The 24,853-nt window shown below is 44.4% G+C and overlaps 1 protein-coding gene across 1 annotated transcript in view; it reads right to left on the bottom strand.

The window, feature by feature from the left end:
• Positions 1-280: 280 nt before the first annotated feature.
• The window catches only part of LOC115309581 (flavin-containing monooxygenase 5), a 40,834-nt gene continuing 16,261 nt past the window's right edge, over positions 281-24,853 (bottom strand). Inside the window, exons 3-5 of the mRNA XM_042288037.1 lie at positions 7,741-8,067; positions 6,486-6,686; positions 281-724 (exon numbers count right to left, since the gene is read on the bottom strand). Coding sequence (XP_042143971.1) covers positions 281-724; positions 6,486-6,686; positions 7,741-8,067 — 972 coding nt within the window. The remainder of the gene's footprint in view (positions 725-6,485; positions 6,687-7,740; positions 8,068-24,853) is intronic.

Raw genomic sequence — 24,853 nt, 5'->3', positions numbered from 1 at the left:
CGACGCACGACTGATATAATCGGTGTCTTCGACCACTGAGAACACTTGAGCTTATCTTCTAACACAACACCTATCTGATGAAAAGACGGTGATAGTGCAGGCGAGCTGGTGGTAGCTAATCATGTCGTATTACACCTGAGACAGCGGTGGAAGAAATGGGAAGAACTTTCAGTAGAAGGAACAGAGACGTTCTCTGTGTCTGTTCCTTCTACTGAAAGTTCTTCCGATTTCTTCCACCGCAGTCTCAGGTGTAATACGACATGATTACCTATTTGATGCTCTAGTTATAAACGAAGAATGCGATAAAAAGAACAATCACGGATAGGAGTATGTAAAACCACGAAAAGCCGCGCTTCTCTGTTTGGAAGCTCGTGCAGTCGCTATTTAGCGGAAAGAGCATTCTCATTTGGGATCCCAAGACGGCGTCTCGTGCTCCAGTCCATGAATGAGGGCCTTCGAGTCTGAATTGGTAGGGTACGCAAGGCCCCAGTAGGGCACGGAACAGCTTGTGGTCGGTGAAAAAGTACTTGAGCATCTTGGGACTGGAGCCAATCTTGTCCGCTAGATCATCCATGTACGCCATCCAATCCACGCATAGGGTGGTATCGTACGAGTTTCCATAACGACGTCGCATTACAGCTCTTTCTTTTGCAATGTCCTGGTACATTTCGGTATGCGGAGGGAGCTTGCACTTGCCAGCGAGCAGCTGCGCCACCCATCGGGCCTGCGGGGAAATAAAAGCGGAGTTAGAAATTAGATGCTTTGGTAGGCGACACATGCAGCTGTGTGCTTCAGAGCTGTGAAGTTTTCGATAAACATTCATGTAAATTAAAGATGTTTATTTCCACGAGTCAACCGTTATGTCCTAAAGTTTTGAACAAGTGGCATTCGGATTGTTAGCTTGTCAAGAGCTTCACAGTTTCACTAAAACACAAAGTTTACCGTAAAATCCCGAGAAACTGCCCACCACTGAAAAATAACTTACCCCTATTTTTGACCCGATTTGCTATTTCTTTAAAAATACCGAAATGTAACCTAAATATGGTAATTGCAGGGCCCTGGCCAATGGTGACCTCGGCAGAAGTGGTGTTCTTTAGCCAAAGCTGGAGATAAGCGAACATTGCGGACTGGAAAGAACATTTGTCTTTGGTTCATCGCCCCTCCCCTCGATTACAAGTTCCGCAGGATCCAAAATCTAAAACTATCATTTCTTTCTACTTTGTTGGTCGCACACCGGAAGCCAGCCCACTGCTTACTTTCAACGGATTGACTTTTGATTTTAGGTGGACTATTTCTGGAGATTTTGGGGTAAACATATTTTCAGCTTTTTTTGACGGACGAAATGCCACGTCAGTGTACTTTCGCTCCGTTCTAAATATGGGAGTGGGCTGCTCTGCTTAGACTAGCGACAAAAAGAAACGTAGCAGTGATATCCTCCAGGTCATGTCCCAATTGAGATTGAAAAAAATTATAGCCTCTAGACTCAATTGTTAATATAAGTGCTGCAATTCTTATGTGATTCCTGTTTTTACTGTTGTTGGAATTCCTACTCGTTCATGGTGGAATGGCCACTTTTCCTTCCAACTGAAGGAGGCCCTAAACCACTTTATGCGATTCTGCGACAGTCTATTTATCGTCATAACTCAATCTATAGGCTCTAAGCATCCAAAAGTACAAACACTACATTCATGCGCGGCTTATTTTTTTAAATTAAAAGTGTTAAGTAACATTGCTTACATCAAAATTATCGCAGACGCCAGGAGGCACCGTCGGACGAGCAGAAACCGTACTCGTCCAACAACGCCCTCCGGTGTCTTCGACAAAGGGCATGGCGGCCACCAAGCACTCTTTCGCATCGTGGTCTTCGCTGGACCACTTTGCACAGCATTCTGAGCCTCGACAGGATGCGGTTTGATGGGCGTGCCGATTGCACTTAAAACACCTTAGTGGGTTTGGGATGAAAGTCCGAACTTCACTTCTCAGGTAACAAACATTGATGTGTGAAAGTGGTTCAAGTGTTTTGAAAGACGCATACTGCCGAGTGCATGAGAGAGAAGGAACGCTTTTCCCTGCGTCCAGAACTTTCGTGTTTATTCGTACCCGGAGTGAAAAAATAAGGAAGCCGGAACGACCTTGCTTAGTCAGTCCAGCCCTAGCTAACTCCCAAACACTATAGGTCGAATGTTCAAGATGACCAGTGTAGTAGATAAGAAGCCGAGCGCAAAATCTCCGATTGATTCTCGCGATAGCCAGCTGTCACGCCGACGCACCGTCGCTCGCTGCTGCCGCCGTCAACGCTCGCAGCTGCGTTCATACCCTACTGAAAAAACCCGTATAAAAATTCATACTGGTTGACCCGTATATCTCATACGGTGTTATATGATACGGGTCTCCCGTATGCTACTGGGAACCCGTACCTGTACGGGTTGACCCATTCAGATACAGGACCCCGTACCTGTACGGGTTGACCCGTTTAGATATAGGAACCCGTACCTTACAGGTTGACCCATTCAGATATAGGAACCAATATTTATACAGATTCACCTGTTCAGATAGAGAAACCTATATTTTTACAGGTTTACCCGTTCTGACACAGTAATAGGAATCAACATGGTGTTAAACGTTTGCATACGGACGTACGGATCTTTGCAGGTTTAACAATTCGCATGCATTTCTCATGCAAAGAATGAGCATGAGTTAAATAGGATGGCGGCCCATCTATGTCCCGCTCATCCCGTGGATTCACCTCTCGTTCCCCCCTTTCGGTCGGAGAAAAGTGCCTAATGCGGCTTACGAGAACCTTGAAAGCGCTTGTATCTGAGCAGAAAAAAAAAACATAAGAAAGTCGAAATTAGGAAAGTCGCGCACATTGCAGAAAAACGAAAGCACGCAGAGAAGCGGCGCAATGCCATCAGAGCTGAGAGTTTCACCTCACATCATTCTACGAGATTTGAAACGTACGTTTCGTTTCGAAAACATAGAAGTGCAAACAGTAAAGACGGGTATTGGGAGGTTTCAACAAGCCTAACTTATCTACTCTATACAACAAGTTCTTCGAATGAAGAAAAAAAAAATTCATGCAAGCTTATTCACGTGCTCGGAGAGTCGTCGCTTTGATATGTTTTTTCCCAGAAGTATTCTATTAGGAGGGGCGGTGCAACGATCTTCAATTGGAATGTTATTCACTTTAAACAAGCTTAATGGCCCTAGTTGAAGTCAAGGATACTCGCACGTAACACCCTTGGTCAAGAGACTCCTTTGTTGCGGTGTAATAGACCCTTCTCAAAAGTCCGCGTCAACGCCTGTCCGCCATTGATTGTTCACCTACTCGAGTGGATGCCAGCTTTCGGTGTCCATTCGACTTGCCTCGTATTGGACACGAGGACTGCGTCAGCATTCGGCGAGGTCTGGGATCCAATCACGCACTTCTTGTTCAAGCAATGGCGACCACCAATGTTGCCGGACGTACTTTTGAAAAGACTCTACTCCAAGGCCAAAAGCGAGCTTTTTCATTCGCATCCTTTGGCAAACTTGATGACGTAACTGGGGCATTGCAGTGACAAGAGTTGAATGCGGCTAATTAATTGGACCCGAGCATTGCGTGGGCACTCGATTTAGGTTTGTGATAGTCAATTGCTGAAGAGGCATACGGGTAGTGGCCGGTGTCGAATCGCTGCAATGACAACAAAAGCAGAACCATAACAATGTCTGGAACTCAGCGCGTGTCCTGTGCCTTGCCAACCTCAGCGCGTGGCTATGATCAACATTGACGCCATAAAATCGGCTCAAGATAACGTGGCTGCGTTTTCGGGCTGCGAGTTGAGGGGGTGAACGCTGCTGCTTTTTCCTTAATTTTTTTCTGAGACTTCGATTGCGTGTGGTGAAAAACGAACGGAGGTTTTACAGGTCATTAACGTCAGGGATTCATTCTACACGGTATTTTCACAAAGTAGAAAACCATTGCATCGCCCCTTTAACTCGCGTGAAACTTTTAAATTCTCCTATATAAATGTTTGTTAATCTCATATGACAACGCCTAAACATTTAAGACTGTTTCGATTTCTGGAGTTTACTAAGTAAGCAAAGTGAACGTGAGGAAGAACCCCTTATCATATAATACCATAAATAGTATCAATGTATAAGTTTCGCTTAACTGTCTTTTGGATTCGAGAACAAATAAAAAGTATGATCATGTTACAAAAATACCTAATATGTAAGTGAAAAACGAAATGACAGAGCTAGGTCTCGTGGAATTAAGGTTCAAATATATCTTATTTTCAAATGCACTGCTTAATATGACAAACGATATCCGTAAAAAAATTATTCTTACATTTATAAGAGCAGATAAAACTTTTTTCATATAAAAATAAAAAATAAAAAATACATATTTTCTTAAAATGACGTTGAATTTTCTACTTTTAGCTTTGGTTCACATGTTTAGAGTCTTGTTTCTTTTAGATAAACAGTATATATTTATTTATTTATTTATTCATATTACCCCTAAAGGCCCTCGTGAGAGGGTATTACATAGGGGGTTTTGGCCTTCAATTAACAATATTATACTTTTTTAAATATGCTTAGGTAAAAGCTTTCCTTTAATATATTTCTGATGCATTAAATAATGGTACATAGAAAGCTAGCTCGATTCAAAGATGGCCCATTGTTGTCAAATGTGAATGATTCAAGTATATTTATTTTATGATGTCAAATTTAAGTAAAACAAACATTTAGAGAAGTTTGACCTTTCTATATATAGTATTAAATCAGTAAAAAAGGTATCATTATTGTGAAAAAGATAGTCCAAACTTTGCGAGACTCCAAAATATATCACTAATGAAAACTACGGAAATCGCAAGACCTACGTTTTGCCCTTTCGGAGCCGAAACTGAAGAGCAAAAATATTCCTGTAGCTCTAATTTGCAGTTTTGTTTAGTCGCACATTTTCCACCAACATGCATTTTTCCAAAATATTTTGAAAACCCATATCATTTTTACTTGCACGATTTCAGATGAAATCACCCATTATGTATGAAGCCGCGTTACGATGGAACTTTTTTCTTGTACAATGTTTTGTAAGCAGAATGACATCAGACCTCTGAAAGATGCGGTTGCCATGGCACAGGCGGGTCCTGGCCTTCCTGGTGTTCAATAAGGGCACAGGTTTCAGGGTTTGTTCTTACTGTAGGGTCATACACGCGGTATTGATGACAATGAGGAAAGTGTCGTCCGTTTTACTGTATTCTGAAGCAGGGTGTAAACAGGAGCATAATTCTTGAGGAATCAGGCTCCAGCCCGCAAGACGGCTGGAAGGGTCTTTGAGACTGGCTATCCAGCATAGTGAATGCTGATCACTGACTATCTTGAAAATCCTTCCGTAGACGTAAAGGCGAAACTTGATAGTGGCCCGCACAATTGCAAGGCACTTATTTTTCTTAGTTCTCTGTCCTGGACAACGTATGCGGTTACTTGTTTGGCACCGTCTTGCTACTGGACTAAAACGGCTCGGAAACGAATGTTGCACGCCTCAATGTAGATTCCGGTATCAGCGAGTTCATCGTAATGTGCAAGAACTAGTGACGACTGTAGGCGACTCGGAGCACTTGGAAAGCATTCAGCTGCTCTTCCGTCCACATAACCGAAGCATCCGCCTGTGTCTGTCGAGTGAGCGCTTCGGCGATTGGAGAAAATCACTTCACAAAGTGTCTATAATAAGCACACAGTCCTGGAAACTGTCCTGCGGCTTTCTTCACTCTAAAAAAAAGAACGTGCGTCTTCTTTCCTGCACAACACTCCGAGGGCCAATCACCGCAACTTACGGAGGCAGGTCAGCGAATGACGATGCTGAAACATGTTAAACCGATAAACGCAGTCTTAGTTGTGACATTGAGCAAAGCAAACATGACGTTTCCATTCCTTAATGTAGCAATGTGTAGCCGTGTCGGCCCCGAAATGAGCGAAGACGATAAGATCCGCCACCTATTCAAAGTGCTCTCACAAGAACTATTTTCCATCGTAGCCCCCAAGTCTTCACCGACCGTGGCTCAACTTCTCCCTGAATGTCGGAAGTACGAAGAGCTCGACAAGGCGCGAATACTCAAGAGGCCGTTCGACCGCCTTCTTGAGGTGTCTCGTGCTTCCCACACTGAAACGAACGTCCCGGACCTGATGCGTACATACCTATATTATATTTTATGAGTGACAAGTGTCAAGTGACAGGAGATATTCGCTTCGATGCACTGAAACAATTCGCTAAGTGGTTTAGATAATACAGTGGTACTGGTAGCGCATTTCATTATTTTGTGTCTCTAGGGAAACAAAGTAAGTTTAAAACAATAATAATGTGCGTTGTGATTTAACAGATTTAGAGAGAACAATCTGCACTACGAATTAGCTATGTTCCCTCTTGTTTGCTTTTAAGGGAACAGACGAGAAAACGCTGCGCGCATATCTGAAAATGACTAACAAGTTCATCAAAAAGCACACACCTGCAGTTCAATTTGGGGGAGTGGAGATCCATAGCCCAAAACGAGTCCAATGATGGCCAGGGTCGGGCGCTTCAAGCCGGGGGGGAAGACGTGCTTGTAAAGTTGTACCTGCTTGTCCACAACCAGCATCACGTCCTCGGAGAGCATGGGGAACTTGATCTTGTAACCCGTGGCCAGAATGACGGCGTCTAACTTTGTCACCTGTGCACGTGTGTTTATACTTGTCTTAAAGGGATACTGAACCAAAGAATTTAATGTCCATAATAAGTGGGCGCACGTTCTTTCCACGAGCCAGAAGCCGCCGGTGTGCGCGAGCACACGCAACAAAAATGACGTCAAAGACCTCCATTCGCGGTTAAGATGACAGTGAAATGCTTGGGCTTGGGGCCAAAGGAGAATAAAGACAGGCTTTTCATCTCTACAAGTGAAAGCTACGTGCGTGTTTGATCAAATAATTGCTTACCTTTTACACCAGACACCGCTGTGTACATGAAAAACTTGTCTTTATTCTCCTTTGACGAGAAGCCCATACATTTCACTGTCCTCTTAACCGCGAATGGAGGTCTTTGACGTCATTTTTGTTGCGTGTGCTAGCGCACACCGGCGGCTGCTGGCTCGTGGAAAGAACGTTCGCCACTTATTATGGACACCAAATTCCTTGGTTCAGTATCCCTTTAAAGAGCTCACCCCACTAAGCTCAAAGTACTCGCATTTACTGAGTGCTAATTAAAATAATAATATGTAGGGGGTCATTTGCCTGACTGACTTGCATTTCTCCTTATTTTAATGCAGGATAGTCTATCAAACTTTTATTAAACCGTTTTGCCTAAATAATGCAGTGTAAGAAACTTTGTGCTTCTAATCTGTATAGTATCCAAGGATGCTGCAATAAGAAACATGTTTTCAACAGATTATTTCATATCTTTTTTAGTACAATCACCACAAAATATCTTAGCACTACATAAATTTATTTAGTTAGACCAGAAATGGCAGGCTTTTATATGCTATTTTATACTTTTTCTCTCGACCATCTACCGACTGCAATAATTTGCTACGAAAAAATGGTTTTGCCCCCCCCCCCCCCCCCCCCCAAATGCTCTCCCGGAGAAATTATGGTCTATGTTTTTTTCATCAGAGTAAAATATTTAAAAATATTGGCAGCATTCTTCAATGGCCCGCCGGTACAAGGTTGCCTCTACTTTGATGCTGTTCAGCGGAAACGTTCAATGCGCATTAGTGTCAGTTTCAACCTTACCTCCTTGTCATTCTCGAAGAGGATGCCGTCCTCCGCAAACTCGACCACGTTTCTCTTGAGGATGACGATGCCACTCAAGATCAAGGATGGCAGCACGTCGCTTATGGTAGCACGCTGGCTGTTGACGCGGTTCTTGGGCCGGAGCCCGTAGGCCTCGTGGTTGAAGTAGTTAGTGAACCGATATTCCGGTTTTTCGAGGTTCATGCACGTAGGCACCAGTCGTGTCTTCAAGTCCCTCGCTCTTGTCGTTAAAGCTGCGTCATTCGGCATGCCGTTTGGCCCAAGCCTCTTGAACATCCAAACTCCGCCCCTTGATGACAGGTAGACCTGCGGCAGAAGAAAAGGGTTTTTGAAACAATGACCAACAGGCACTGTTTATTGGTTATTACGCTAAATCGCTAGGTTTTCTTCCGCAACCGTTAAAACGTACACGAACTCGCATAGCAAAGAACGTTCCCCGCGTTTACGTTAAATAGTGATGGAGATTCTGTGATGTCTGATTTATAGTCCTCTCCCCTAATACGCCCAAACACATCCCCATGCTGAGTCAAACACTCCTCACAGTCGCACCCTTTTCAGAAAGAGAGAAAAGGTGTGAGAGATGCTATAAAGACCGAAGCACAACAACATCAGTTATCGAAAATATCCTACAGAAAAAGTATACAATTTTTTTTTACATATCCCCATCCCCGGAGTCCCACCGGGGATTGCAACACATCCCGGCATGTGTTGCAATGAGTGACGTGAGCATTCGCTTTTCAGTAAACGGTGAAGAGCTTCATCACTATGCAGTGAAGAGCTGCAATGCGTTTAGGACAGCCTTGCAGAGGGACGACTTCGACGATCAAAAGAAAGGTGTTGTGTGATGCAGATTTTGTGTATAGCAAAGCGCTTTGTTGGCGAAAGTTCTAAGGCAATGGAGGACAAATCTAAATCAAGATTATCCGTTGTTCGTGTACCACGTAGGCCTGGACACAATACTTGTAGCTTGGCGATATTTGGGCGCGAGGCCAGGGCTCACAAAAAAAAAAGGACAAAAAAACACGGTAATCCAGCATGTTAGGTCTTTGGACGAAAACAAATTATCATGTGAGTAGCACGTACTCCTGTAGTATTCACTGCGCTTTGTTGACGATTCTGAATGGGCGTCGCCTTTACTGACTATGCCATATCTTACGGGGATTTTGCCTAAACGGAGCTAGCAGTAATGAACCTGATAACCTCCCCCCGTTTTTCACCGAAATTCCTTGGTCACCGTAACCCTGGAATTTCTATTTATTCAATAATGCATCCCTTGGGCATAAAAATGAAATGGTGTAACCTGACCGATATCAGCAAGGCGAAGTTAAGAATAGATGGTAGCATGAAACATTTCATCATCTTGCGAAAGTGAGCTAGAATAAAGCGGTTTAAAATTCACTCGTACAAGAGGGCCCTGAAAGCATCGGCCGCAAGCGGCTTAGAAAACTTTCAGGACTAAGTGACTCAAGAACAAAGAAATCAGAGTCTCTTTTCTTGATGTTCCTGGATTCAGAATTCTCTCGTGATCTTCTGTGGCTCTGGATGTGGGAAAGCTTAATCACCTTCCTGTCGTTCTAATTTTCTTTGTTACGGGAATCGCCAGCACTCTCTACACAAGTTGGCTATGGCGAGGCGAAAAGAACGCAAGCGCTAGGCAATTGGTTCATGTCAGCATTAAAGGGGGCGGTGATCTGCACAACATTCACACGACACTTTTTAGATGCATTATGCCGAAAGTTAGTGCCGCTAAATTTTCCATTGCGTAATTAGTAGCTAAATGTGCTGTTGAACGTTCAGTGCTTTCTGTTTTTGTTTGTTTGTCTTATGAAAGGCATATGAATTAAAAATGCTAGCTCGAATCAAAATAAAGCTGCAAAATAGTGGCCAAAAGGTTAACGTCGAATTAATTATCGATTACTAAGATATGTAGCATCAATAAAAGAAAAGTAAACAAAATACACAGTCACGATTACAGCACCTGTCTGCTTATACCTCAAAGACCGCGTGCAGCCGAATGCCGGTGAAGGATTAAAACTGACCCCATAAATCGGCTTGGTGCCGTACCTATAGACGCTTTCAGCGCGCGCCAAATTCAGCCGCCATAGCCGACCTTCTCTTGTCTTACCGAGATGTCGAGCGACTGAAGCGGGCGTTGACGAGTCTCCACAAAGGCCTATGCTGGGGAGAAGGACACGGTAGAATCTGAAATGGCAATTACCTGTCCTGCTGTGATAATGATGAAGTGGATCGAACGGAATAAGAGGAAACAAAAACTGAAGGTCGGTTATGGCGGCGCCCATGCACAGCTGCCTGAAAGCGTCTATAGAGTGTAGACTTCCCACAAGTAAGCGACCCCTTAAAGAAAAGAAACGACGACGAGACCTCGTGAGCCGGAGCACTCTGTGTGCACGAGCACATGTGAGACTGGAATGCCTGTGTGGCGATTGTGACCGACGAAACCACAGCCTGTGTGGCCACTCCAACCGCTTAAGTATTAAAACGTTACTTTTATCTTCTTTCTACTAAAGCGAGTACCCTTTTTCTACCTTCTGATATGAACGAAGACCAGTAGCTAACAAGAGTAATAGAGTGTCACGTAGGGTGGCCACCCACCTAGGCTCCAGCGGCTCATTCAACTGCTTGCGCACCTAGCGGCTGTTGTGAAATTGGACTCAGCTAGGGCTGTGTCGGAAATTTGTCGAATCTCGACTTTGACGTCGAACCTTAAGGTTTGAGTGGTTCACCGAACCTTCGAGCTTTGACGAAAGTTCTAAGAATTCGGAATTATGGGCAATGTCGCCCGGCTTCTACACAAATATTTTGAATTTCGGGAAGCAAATAATGTAGAAAGTAGTTCATTTTAAATGTTATAATATCGTTACCAATGTTCACAGCATATAAAAGCGAAAATATGCACCTTCAATGTTTTCCTTAGCAATGTGAACCAGTGATGCCAGTACACCCCACACATACTGCACTTTTCCTCCCTCCATGCTGTTCTTTTTTTTTTTTTTTAATTTTCGCGCATGCGCACGGAAGTTTAACTTCAATCAAACCCTTGTCGAACATGACTTTAAGGTTCGAAAATGTAGGCCTCTGTCGAACTTGAGCCTGGCCAACTTCGCGAAATTTCTAGTCTCGTCTTCCTTGGGCGCCTCGGGTGGAACCAGTTGAACAAAGGGAGACCGCAGAAAAGAAAGGCGAACCGACCGCTGGACTACTAACTGTTTTATTTCACCTTCTTCTTCTTCTATTAGTTTATATCCATTCTTCCTTTTTGCCTCTGCCTTTTTCTTCTTTTTCCCCATTGCTTTTATTTTTTGTTGTTGGTTTTATTCCACTAACCACAAAGAGTGCCGTTTAGAAAAAGTTTTTCTATGGCTTGCAAGGTGACTGAAGGGGTGTGTTCTATTTTAGAAAAAAACAGGCAGGCAGGAACTGTGACTTAGTCACCTTGCGTGACGTTCATTTTTATTATATCCCTTCGTGCTCCTTTTTCCCGTCAGTTTCTGTTCCCACTTCGTCCTCGGCCAACATGACATACCCCCCACCCCCTCGCAAAAAGTCTGCTATGGAAAGTCAGGAGGCAGTGTCAGGAGAGTCAGGAGGCCGTGCGTTCCTCTTGGGTCTGGACCTGACGGAGTATTCGGTAATTGGCACCTTTGCTGCAGTACCGGAATCTGTTGAGCAACCGTTCTAGTTAGCTTCGAGGCGTTCGAACAGTGTCCGTCTTCGAACAGGACAAAAGGCAGATTATCTCTACCTGACGTGGTCCTATCACCCGTTTACAATGCTCAGCAGGCGAAAACAAGAACAATAAACATTAAAGAAGTACAAGAAGATACAATAGCACACCAAAATCAATCAACACAGCAGATTTTGTACACAGCCCATACAATCGTTAGTGCACTTAACACTTTGGAAGTAAATGAAACAGGTAATACAACTCATACGCAATGAAAATACGATCTAAAAGTACTTACTCAACGTGACATGACAGAAGGTACCGCTTTATACTAATTTTAAAGCTGTGTTTTGATACACAGTCTGAAATTATTTCCCTAACAGCGGGATATTTATTTAAGAAATCAGGTATTAAGTAAACCGCAAAGGAGTATGAGGCGAAAAATAAGAAAAAGGAGCCTGGTGTGAAAGGTCCAAATCACCCACCATAGCTTCTACTATCAAATGCAAGGGCGGATAAACAATACACAAACAGAATTTTGTGATTTAGTTATATTTACACTCAAGGGCATTGATATCCAACGTATTCAGAGAGATGACACCTTCTGGTCAACCAACATAAAGACTTTTCTACTCAAGTTTTACATGGAAGGCCCGACTTCCGCTGAAATTCCTCACGTAGACGAGTTGTCCGACCGAATAAACTGCAATGACTCCCGATCTGGGAATCTCTCGATCTTCGTTCGTAAGCTATGGTATCATGAAATCGAGGGGTGTGGCTCTTCGTCCGCCGATTATTGCTTCGGCGGGTGTTTTTACCGTGTAAGATGAGACCGTCGCGTGCTGCTGGAACAACAACCTGGCGATTCTTCACTGAACTGCTTCTTCCGTAAGATTCAAAAGGGCTTTTTTTGTTTCGCACACCATCTGTTCTGCATGCCCGTCAGTTGCAGGATGGCATGGTGCACTAATGTGATGCCTGATGACGTTTTTTTTTTTTTTTTCAAAAACTTGTTTATTTTGTTTGAAGCAAGATTTGGGGCGTTACCAGGGAAAAGTATTTTCGGCAGGGCGAAAGTAGGTAAAAGAGACCGTAGAACGTCAATGACGTGTTTGGACGTCGTGGCAGGCATCGTGTAAACTTCCAGCCACTTAGAATACGCATTGCCCATGACTCCGCAGATGCGGATACGTTTCGCCACCCACCGATTGAATAGTGGATCGTTTTCAGTTACTGTTCATGATGGCGTTGGACTCAAGGAAGACTACGAGTCTTTCCAGAAAGTTAGCCCAGGTGCCAGGACTTTTGTCGAAAGCGGTAAGTGTTCGAAACGTGGACAACGTGATTGGTAGCCTCGTGTTGTGCTTGACACTGGACACTTACCATTCGCTGAGAAGAAACTTGCTTGTTCGTCTGCCACGAGTCGTCCGATATCAGGTCATCCCCGCAACACCATCTCCCGACAAAAACGCATGTCCATAGCTAGCAATCACGTGAACTTATAAATTCCCGAACGCTCATAACTTGCCGTCGCTAAACGCCGTTCATTCATAGCGTCATCATTGCAAATAAACGTCTTCCTATTTCTTCTGATGGTTTTCATCATATTCCTCCTAAGCTGTACTTACGACATTATGTGTGTCGGTGCTTCCGAAAATATTGCAACGGCGTTTGTTTTCTGGGAACTCCCTATAATGTAACAACCTTTACAACATCTTCCGGACCCCGTGAAACACAATATTTCGTGACGCTATTTTAGTCGTCATTAAAATGGTGAGGTAAGTACCGTAAATCGCGAAGCAGTTTATTTGACGTCCGCTTCCACTGGTGTCTTGGAAAATTGAGCCTACTGAGCGTGCATTCCTGCAGATTAAATTTTCATTGATAGAATATTAACACGTCAATCAACATTTGATTCCTTCTTGGTAAGATGTTTCACCTGATGTTGTACCGCAGAGAAGGCTAGAAGCGCGAGCTCATAGCGCTAGGAGCTGCTCTTAACGCACGAGAGCTTGTGCTATCGTTTATTTCACTTCATCTATACCATAGCAGGCCAGGTTATTGCCACATTAGATTCAACTGTGTCCTTCTCTAAAGCATTGGCCTTTGTAGAGGATCGTCAACTACCGTTTCAGTTGCTCGGCATCTCGGTAAGACAAGAGAAGGTCAGCAGTGGCGGCTGTAATTTGGCACGTGTGGAAAGCGTCTGTAGCTGAGCACAGCTGGCAGCGCCGCGAGCAAGGCCATGAGGGGAACGTGATGGTGCTCGAGCCATCCCACTGTGAACCGATGTTTCGGCCACCCCACTAAAGCCCCTCGATATGGTTGTGTTTGCCGTGCAAGTAGCGTCAAATGCGCGAGTGCACGAGACCCGCGTCTCGAGCGGCCCTTGGAAGCGAATGGCGGCGCAGCACTGAAATGAGCGGCCCTAGGAAGCGAATGGCGGCGGAGCACCCGCTCGTGACACGTGTCTCGCGCGGTTCCACAACAATGGTTGGCGGTACTTGTAAAAAGCGTCTTTATGAAGGGGCTTTACACCCCACGGGTGCGTGTCGCCATCTATTGGTTGAACTAACGCCTTGTTCAAGATGGCTGCCGTGGGACCGCAGCCTTAAACTCTACAGATATGGATTGTGAACCGCGGTCCGATACCAGAACTCCCAGGTAACCTTCCCTGCTGAAGAATTCTTGCAGGAAGCTGATTACTGCATCAGTTTTTGGGTGTTAGTAGGACCCAACCTCTGGCCACTGGCCGTAATAATCTATAACGGTAATGGCGTATCGTCAGTTTCTAGGATAACTTGTGAACGGACCGACGAAATCAATTCCGAGCTGCTTCCACGCATCCTCGGGGTTGCGAGCTGATTTCATGGGAGCCGGTGCTGTTTTTTGCAGTTTTGTCATGTTGCTGACAGGCACACCAGTTGGTGATGTAAGCATTGTTGGTTTCATGCCGCTCTTTTGTAAGCGTGTCAGGACTTGCTCTAGATCCTCGTAATGTTCTTTTTGTTATATTCCTGCAACGAGAATATTATCTGAGTAATTGACGGTGCCACGGCATCTCTTCAGCACTGTCGACAGCCTCTTCTGAAAAGCTGCTGCTGCCAAAGCTAGGCCGAAGCAAACTCTGTTGTATCGAAAAAGTTCATCGTTGGTTATAACTTATAACGCCGATAGATCTCCGCTCCCCCCGGCCAATTCCATTTGATGATAGGCCGATGAGAGGCCAAGCTTGGATAATACTGTCACCCCAGTCAGTCGATGCAAAAATTTACTTGATGAGGAAATGGATGACTGTCAATGACAATTCCCTGATTTGGTTTCCGTATGTCCACGCAGAGTCAAATTTCCCCGTTTTCATCCCGGCCACAATGATTGGAGAAGCCCATTCTGAGGCGTCGATGTTCTCGATCACGCTTTTTACCTCTAACTTTAGTAATTCATGAGATACCTTGTCTCGTGCTGTCAGTGGAAGACGACGAAGTTTTTGTTGCACCGGCTGAACAGTGGTTCGTCTCTTGAAGCCGTGGACAAAGGTCTTCGCGAGTTCCAAATCATCTGAAGAGAGTTGTGGAAACTTCTTTTCATGCTGCTGAGGATTTTTTTATTTCCTGTGGATAGTTGGTGGGACGGCTGTTTTTCGATGTCTACCGTTATCTGCATGCCTCGAAGGATGCGTTAATCAGCCAATGGTTTGCCTCATATGACATGAAATGTGCAGGCGGTTTGTCTTGCACCAAACGGTACTTCTGTCTTGAACATGCCCTCTACCTGGATCAACCCATTGTAATAATTCTTAAGTTTCGGGTTAGAATGCTCGAGCTTGATGCGTCGAAATTGCGTAGTGTATATCGCCGAAAATATGATAGAAAGTGGCAATCCTGTGTCCACTTGCAACTTGGCCGGTACACCAGTGATGACCGCCTCGCAGTACAAGGTGTTTGGAAGTCCCTTAACGTTCATCAGCCCTTTGGCTTTCATGGAAGACGTGGTCTTCGCTGTGGTTGATTTTCTGCATACTGGCGCGAAATGACCGCGCGTACCGCATTTCTCGCATATCTATGTTTACACTGGGCATGAAGTATTGTCAGCTAAGTGAGCCGAAGATGCGCATCTGTAGCACTTCTGAACTTGTTTTTGAGAATTCGCAGTAGTTCTTGAAAGAGCTGCAACCTCAGAAGTGCTTGAGATTTTCTTATTTTCGTTGAATAGTTTAGACTCGCGCAGAGCTTGTTCCACTTGTCTAGCAATGACGAGTGCTGTGTCCAGTGTTAATTCTTGTTCAAGCAAAAGCCCCTTTCGCACTTTCTTGCTGCTGGCTTTCCCTGCTAGCTGGCCATAAATTAAATCATCCCTGAGTTCTCCAAACTTGCATGTCTTGGCCAGGCTCCGTAATGTTGCGACATACTCTTCGACCGTTTCTCCCGGTAGTTGTTCCCTTTGACGGAAACGATAGCGTTCAACAGTCTCGATGACGATTGGCGTGAAGAATTTGCTCACAGTACGTACTGTGTCTCCGAATACATGAGTAGTGGAAGCACTGTCCACAGAAGTCGATGGTTGAGGGTCTTATGTGGTAGCAGCTAGAGAACAGAATACTTGCTGACCCTCCACTCCAAGGCAGTTGAGAAGTATTGCCTTCTTCCTGCCGTCTGATTAAGTAGTCGCTCCGCTCGCCACCATGAAGGGCTCCCAACAGTGGGTACCATTCTACCCATGGAAATGTCTGTTCACCTTGAGCCGGTAGAAAAGTCGGTGGCCTTTCCAGCTTCATTGTCGACAGCACCAATTTGTTGCATTATAGAAGAACAGACAGAAAGGAACTTCTTCTTAGTCACCCTGCGTGACGTCTATCTTTATTTTATCCCTTACTCTTCCTCCTTTTTTTCCGTCAGTCCCCGTTCCCACTTCTTCTTCAGCGAACATGACAGGGTGCTCACGCATTTGTCATCGTCGTCTATAGCAAGGGCCAATAACGCATCACCTGCAACCTGATTTTTATGGTGTCCTGTTATCTGAACTAGGGTGCCTCAATGCCCTTCTGTTTATGGTGATGCCACCCTTTGTAGTACCCGATGCCGACAGCACGAGCTCACGGATAAAATTAAAAGAAATCGACGAAAACAAAATGTCGCCATAGCACAGTCAGCGCCACAAGCGCGTGCAGGGACACGCTCTTTCACGCGCGTCTGAACAAAAAAGAAAAATAAACGTGTGGGACAAAATGCCCAGATGTCTCCACTAAAGCCCCTCGATATGTTTTTGTTTGTCTTTGCAAGTAGCGCCAAATGCGCGAGCGCACGTGGCCCAGGTCTCGAGCGGCCCTTGGAAGCAAATGGCGGTGCAGCACTGAAATGAGCGGTCCTTGGAAGCGAATGGCGGCGGAGCACCCGCTCGTGGCACGTGTCTTGTGCATTTCCACAACAATGGTTGGCGGTACTTGTGAAAACACCTTTATCAAGGGGCTTTAGTCTCCACCCTAAGCAAGCGAACATGAAGGCACCCTAATCTGAACATGGTCGAGCTCTGCTTTACACACGCATGTCCGACAATGGGCAGCTAAATTTCCTGGTCCTCGGGAGGTTCCTAAGTGTTACTGCATGTTCGCAAGCATTGTCGTTAATACATCGAACGGTCTGTCCGATGTAGCAGTGCCCATATGTTAGCGTTATGTTATAGATGACTCACTTTTCACACAAAGCTTAAGTGTAACACCAGGCAACGAAGAAAATAAGCCCCATCTGAAAAAAAAAGTAATCTATACTGCCTTCGTTTTCACATGTAGCGTATTTTCTTCGATACGTGATCAAGCCGATTTACGGGGTCACTTTAAAAGCTTAGCCCGGATTCGGGGGTTCGTGGATACATTGAACGAATAGCGGCTGTGTAGTAATCTGAAGTAATATTTATAAAAAAAACAAAGTAACAATTATAAACGTGCAATGACGCCACGGAGGCATAAAAGACGAACGGAGCTCGAGCTCTGTCATGAATGCCCTCTATCACCCCACGGGTCGTTCTAAATCGACCCTTTTTAAAAATCTATCAAACCAGATTGGTAGTCGCCCTTTTGAAAGCTAAGGTGTATGTGATATGATCTGAATCCTCGCCAAACGCTGACTCAGCACTAGTTTTCGATACAAGACGTCAGCACTCGGCGTGTTGACGCCGAGTGCTGGCGTACCCCTGGCGTCCAACTCACACTCAGAGTAGGCGTCCCGACAATGGCGAACTCGTATAATCGGCGCAGCTGCTGCTAGATGGCGCCCACTTTTGAAAAAGGGTCTAATCCAGCGAAGTCTTGACCGCGGCAAACCCCTTTGTTACCGCCACCTTTTGTCTGTCATTGAACCGGGCACTGAGCCCCAATGCAGAGGCGTATATGTAGAGAGTTTGGCCATTCGTTGTGAAGTATAGAAGACAAATGAGGAGGCGCCATTGGCCGAAAGCGGGCTGGGCGTGTTCCAAGGCGTCTTCACAAATTCGAATGTGACCAACCAGAAGCCGGAAATAATACCCTGGCGGTGATCGCGAGAAACAAACCTGATAAGTGCATCGGAGTAACCCTCGGTGACAGAAAATATGGTACACGTGATGTTTCAATCACGGTCATCCAAAATGATGATGGAAGAGTGCGACTAGCGGAACGAGCGACATAATCCTTACGCCCAGCGCCGAGGGCCGGGAATCTGCCGTCCGAGCGGTCACACTCTATCCGAGCAAAACAGAGTCGAGCGGCCCGTTCGTTTCTTACATCTTTCTGCATGATCATGATCGAAACATCACGTGCACCCTATTTTCAACCACAAAGAGTTACTGCACTTCACTCTTACGGGCTTAATAAAATCATATACGAACATATACCTTTGATCAAAACTGTTTCTCGGTACCACCGCTAGGGGATTCTTTTCGGCTTCTGGTTGGCCAAGAGAGCCCACCAAGCCCTCTTTCCGAGTCTGGTGCACGCCCTGGCTCTGCCCACGCCTCCCATTGACCAAACTCTCTCTATACACGGCTCTTCCCCAATGTAAACACTGGCGAGCCTCGCAGCAGCAGCAGAAATTGTGTGTTAACCTAAAATACCACAGACTAGCACGAATAGAAATGGCGTGACGGACAACTTGACAAAGACAAACTTGAGACGCAGCTGAAGGTGTTCAATCGCCCACGCGTCGATATAGTCAATACACAGCGTCCGCAGCATGCTGTTATGGGCAGACCAGTGGACCCATTTTGAGAAAACTGACTTGGAGGTTAATTTCGGTGGTTTATCGGGTTTCACCGAACACACTAAACCATAGTCTGAAGTCATGCGAAGTGAGCACAAAGATAAATCAAGTTTTCGTTATCTTCCCTTCCTCCTTTCCAAGAGGAGATATCGCAATAATGTCATGATTTGCGACTCTTAGTGTCGCTGGGCAGGAAAGACCTCTCTCTACTATTTATACGTGCGTTTAAACAATGATCCAACACGCTACGAGGTGTGCAGCAAGTGTTCTTTCTCTTCCCCTCCTCCCTTTTAATATTAGTCCTCCCCCCCCCCCCCCCTCCTCAGGGGGTGCTCTGGACCCGCCCCTGGGGCAGACATGGCAGAAGAGTTTGAATCGGCCAGACGTCTTGACATCCGACCGCGGCACCTCGTTCAATGTCGCGGAAAACGACGGCTTTGCCGACGACGCGCGGATTGAGTTGTCTTTGTGATGCGCACATTCGAAACGTATAGTCATAATATAAAGTCACCAATAGGCTTGCAGCGCTAAGACCTTGCGGTAAGTGAATCAAGATACATGAATTCAAAATCGTAATGTACGTGGTTTAAAGTTTTTTTTTTTTTTTTTTTTTTTTTTTCAAGCGCGTCGGAGGATTACGAGTGCGATAACTTCGTCTGAAGAATATAAGGAAGAAATTTTTTTTTTCTAATCAGAATGGTTAGACAGTCAAGATTTTTTTATGCTAGTATGATTAAGACCTAGCGGGGACCTGCTTGGATAATCTCACTATAGGAACAGAGTACTTTAATAAACAAAAAAAATTGGTTTCTCTAGCAGCCGAATCATTCTAAATAGCCGATGGGCCGAAATATTCTAAATTTGAATACTATGAATTTGAAAAACGAATCATAGTATTCTAGAAATCCCATTCGTTTCAAATTTCACGCTCGAATATCTGTGCTAGCCTACCTTTGCAAATATAGGGCCACAAACACAGGGTAGCGTTTATCTCGCTTTTAGGCTAACGTCTCTAACATTTAGCATAATTAGAGCATTGGACGCTTGTGAGACGCTTAGCGAAAATTAGACGCTTGGTAAAAATCAGACTCCACTGTGCCCGTACTTCTGGCTATAAAATATATAGCACTTCGAAACCGGAAGTGTCTCCAAGTGTTTTACACGTATTTCAAGAGGCATCCAGAACGAGGTGCACAATGAAATCAGTTAATCAACTCGCCATTCTTACCTTGCGCATGTTGCTTGGAATGCGCTAGTTTTTTTGTTTTTTTTACACGCTGTACAGATTTGTTTAAAAATGCCATCAAAGCTACATTAATTCAGTTTGTGCAGGTGAGTTAAACGGCGAGTGGCACATAGTACAGGAGGCTGATCGTAACGATCAATCGGCCAATTAAATAAAATTTGTTAATTGACAGTTTAATTAAAAACTAGACATATGGTTTCAATTAGAAACTTGCTGAACATCATCAAAACCACTAACTCCTTAAATCAGCAGTTTTCAGAAAACATTTGAGCGCTTAAAAAGCGCATTAGCGCACTAAAGCTGTCGCTGGTGCAGCACGAGCATGGCTAACGGTGCGATAAGGGGCCCGCGCGGTTTTTCCGTCTCTTATCATAGCCACAGCTTCGTACCTGTTGCGCGACTGGTACTTGGAACAACGAAAGAATAAAATACATGAAGACGAACACACCCTACGTGTTTTATTATTTCGTGTTTCAAGTCATCTGTGCCAACCTGCTCTGTGTTCATCTACGACTGGTACATTTAGCGCACTACTACGCTTCTTGCGTGGTCAAAGTATGTCTAAAATTATTGGCTTAGAGGTCTTGGAGGACGCGTAGCAGGTTTCTAATTGAGACCATCTGTATATTTTCCAGTGTTGGGCACAATACTCGATAAAAGTATTTAAATTAAGCTACTAAATATCGGCTTCGTAAAGTATTTAAAATACTACTCGAGTTCCTTTCACTGTAAAGTACCTTGAGTAGAGTACAATTAATTAGAAATGTAATTCAATTACTTTTGAAGATACTTCCGAATTCCGTAATTTGTAGCAACGTCAGTGACATTCACATTTATACAGTTGCGCAAATGTGGTTTACCAAATGGTATATTAACACGCAAACACACAACGGCAAAAAAAAATATCGTAGGTTTTTTTATAGAGTCCAACCATAAGGAGCAGAATATCGCTGATACATGTTACAAAATATTTCTGGGACCAACAAACAAAAAAGAGGTCGCTTTAGCTATTCGCAACTTTATCGAATTTCAGAAAACAACGCAGAGTCGATAGGCGGGACGCTACAAATCCAAAAAAACGCAACTCATAACGCGGTATCTCCAACGGATCGTCGTATTTTTGTAAAAGAAGAGCGCGCTCGCACAAGGCCGAAAAGACGCCTGACCTCGCGATTCTCATTTCCTTTTCTTTTCGCTTTGACTCCGCGAGGGCGCGGAGAGGAAAGGGAGCGAGGCCATTCCTCCTCCTTCTCAACTCTTCTGCGATAAGGTGACGTAAGCATTCTCGCTCATTCGCTCCTTTGTTTTCCAGAAATACGGCCATCTTCTCGATATATGTCTATAGGAGTGATGTTTTGTGGTTTATGGCGCCCTGCTGAACACTTATGCAAGCTTGTTTTGTGAAATCCGAATTTGGGTTCAGCATTTTTTTAACGACCTATAGGCTTTTGCAAATAGAGCTCTCTGGCCGCCGCCATTTTGCGACTCGAGCGACCCCTATCAGCCAAAACTTTCTGCCACCCGCCTGAGCTGTGGAAACCCTGTCAGCGCGGCTCCCCACCTGCATTGCGCATTCGAAGTTCGCCGGATTTCCTTGGAAGCTTTTACTTTCTTTGCCTCTTCAGGATGCTTGCGTGTTTTGTGTTATCTTCCACCGTGAGAACCAGGGACTACCGGGGCTCGTAGCCTGCTCGACTTTCGCAGGAAACGAACGAAGAGATCGGACGTTAAGCAGCCCACGACGTAGGCCGTTCGACGTTCTTCGAGGATTATTTTCGTTGAGATAATCTCTGAAAAACCTTCCCGGCTATGTTCCCGGTCTTGGCGAGAAGTAGCTGATAGGGTCCGGGGTGTGGGGACTGAAAAGACGCGCTCGATCATTTGCTTTAGTGCTGTGTAAAAAGACATCACTCTTCAAAACGCACCCCAAGACGAGCCGGATTCCGTCCGATCGTCGTGAAGTGACTATCGTCGACAATGTATCTTCCTTTCTCAAATCCTATTCGGATAACGCGGCACCGTGGGGTACGTACAATATATGTTGTTCGATCGATGAGACACGTTGAATTTCATGTTGTAAGCGCGGGGAATACTCATGCTGGTCGGCTATCTTGTGGTGGGGTGAAATATTTTGGGCAGTTAAGACCTTAGTAGATTGAAACGGCTGAATGCATGGTGCCGTTAAAAAATATCAACATAAAATCAAACAGACGTTTCAGTTGAATTTGTTCTGTCGCGCACGGACTCGCCAAAATAGCTTTAATTTTTTTGTTTTTGTTCCCAAAATTTGGGCAATCCTTTCTAAAAACGGCGAGAAATTCTCTTTACCATAAAACACAAAACAAAAAATAAAACGAGGCAATTTAGCCTCCACCAGCGTCCGGAATTGCGCCTACGCAGGCTGCCTCAGCCTACTGACGAGAAAACCCACAGCCCAGCGCAGTCGGGCAACACTGACGTATCCTTTCAAAACCAGGGACGCGCGCTGTAAATCGCTTCGTTCGAGACTGCCGCTGGAAAGGTCTATAAGGGGTGCGCTGGTGCCTTTCAAAATGGCTGTCATCTGGATGATCATCGTAGAACAGCACTAAGAGGTGGGGTCTGCGACGCCTAATTAATTGTAGTTTTGGTGTATACGATCGTATTAGAGCCTTACATTGTTCTTTCCCTCCAGGAAGGTGTAGTCGGGCACCCTTCTTGTGAAGCCGATCATCCAGGAGCTAGGGAGCGCGGTTCTCACACCGCGGTTCTACCATCGCTGAAAGTTGCGAATAGTGATACCGCTGAATATCACGTTCTGTGGCGAACCTTAGACGCATCGTTTAACTACAATCCATTTTTCCCTATATGGAGAGTTTACTATAAACGAACTTGGGATACGGAACGGAAATGATGAAGGGATAACAAAGAAATCCCACATGATAGACACGGCACTCGGCGCAGAAATCCTTCAAGTAGGTTGCGTTCAGAAAATCACTAAACGTTGGGGAAGGCTTTGTTGGCATTTGTAGAGGTCACCCTGCTCGTAGTTAGTTTCCTGTCCTCTTCTCTGCTTATCAATGTTCGCTAACAGACAGTGTTCACGAGAGCAATAAGTGCCGGACTGACGACAAAAGAAAAGAAACAAAAGAAACCTGGACGTTTTGCCATAGCAAGGTCAAATATACAACAAGCAAAAAAAAAAAAGTATTTTCTTTTTGTGTCCACTTTTCATTTTCTTCTATTTGTTATTTTCTTGACACTGAAGTCTGCATTGTTGTCGTGAGTCGTTTCCCGTTCTGTATGGCGCCTCAGTGTGGCAGTATCTACTTCCGTACATACATGGGTAAATTACTTCGAAAATGTAATTTAATTACAATTACCTTGCTTCAAAGGTAGTTTAACTACAACTAGAATTACTACTACGTGGAAAGTTATTAATTACCATTACAGATTACTTTTAAAAAGTAATGAAATTACTTTACCATTACTTGCTTCTGAAAGCGAACCGACTTGGGCTATATAACTTTAAACGAGTTGTATAGAATGCAACGTATTTGTTCATTCCTTGCCCCAATGGTTGAGGAGGCTAAAGCATCGCTGCATAGATGTCACGTATTGTACTTTCCTTTTATGAATTTTGTTAAATTCACGATAGAAATTCACAATTTGGGGTAGTGGAGTACCACTTTTTATATTTTTAATCAATAATAATAAGTTTGTTCCTAGGCTGGAAGACGCTAGGCGGCTAACGAAAAACTTGGTTTGACAGACTATTGTTAGCTCGGCCAATAAAAATGCGACAATTGGTCAGATATACGAAAATTTTACAAGTATTAATCCAAACGCGCTAATACGGCTCCTTTCAAATACAAATAACATGGTATTATAAATTATTTACATCGAGTTGAAATTATAATCGCTCAGAAATCTATAAGAACCGAATCCAGGCTTCCGAGTCACTGCTGACCATAATCACAGGTGCGAAGTCACTCTCCAACATGCTTATGCAAGAAATATCCGAAGTAACACCAACTGGAAATTAACTTTAAAATAATACAGATATAAATATGCGACAGTACTGAAAGAAAAACGTATAAAACTGGCAGAAAAAAAAACGTAGACAAATAAAACTTCTAAGCTCGGCTGGAAGCTGGAGCTCAATTTTCTTTTCTTTTCAATAGTTCGGTATGCTTACGCTATTGTTTTTGCACGCTCCGCAGGCGGCTCCACACGGCGCCGTTGAGGGAGACTCCAAGGAGGATTGTCTCTCAGCCCGCAGTGTAAGCAACAAAACAACAAGCAACGCAACACTCTCTTTGTTGTGCATGCATGTGCATGCGTGTCTATGTGCGCGAGTGTGTCACCGAGCGCTAGGCCACTTGTGCGAGCGCTGAGGCTTTCAGAGAGGTTTCATCGTCTCAACAAAGTCTTGTAAAAGTAATTGTAATTGTGCCTAAAATTTCGCAATTACACTAGAAAGTAATTAAATCAAAATTACAATTCCTTTTAGCCGAAAGTCATTAGTAATAACTACAAATTACGAGAAAAGTAATTAAATTACAGTGATTCAATTGCTGTAATTGAATTACTACCCAAGTATGCTTCCGTAAAACTACCCCTTTCGCTTGAGGAGTTTTTGGCAAAACTCTAGTGGAAAAAAGCCGTCTTTTGAAAGGCGAGGGGGTCATTTTTATTTTACGAACTTTAGGGTGAAATATCAACCACAGTCGGCACAAAAAGGATTTTTTCACGAGCTCTATTGAAGTCATCGGAGCTTATCGGAGCTAGCAACAGGACTGGTTTGCGCGAAAGAATGTTCAAGTTGGCTCGTACCACGCCCACGCTACCTCAACCGAAAAACCCAGAAAATGGTGGAATGTCAAAAATGTATTTGAGATTACGAGTACAGGAGACTCAGAAATGTAATTACAATACTGTATTAAGTACTCC

The sequence above is a fragment of the Ixodes scapularis genome, unplaced genomic scaffold, assembly GCF_016920785.2.
Source record: "Ixodes scapularis isolate PalLabHiFi unplaced genomic scaffold, ASM1692078v2 ptg000943l_1__unscaffolded, whole genome shotgun sequence".
Lineage (NCBI taxonomy): Eukaryota > Metazoa > Arthropoda > Arachnida > Ixodida > Ixodidae > Ixodes > Ixodes scapularis.
Note: the sequence above shows the minus strand (reverse complement) of the source record. Positions and strands in the feature narration are given on the sequence as shown.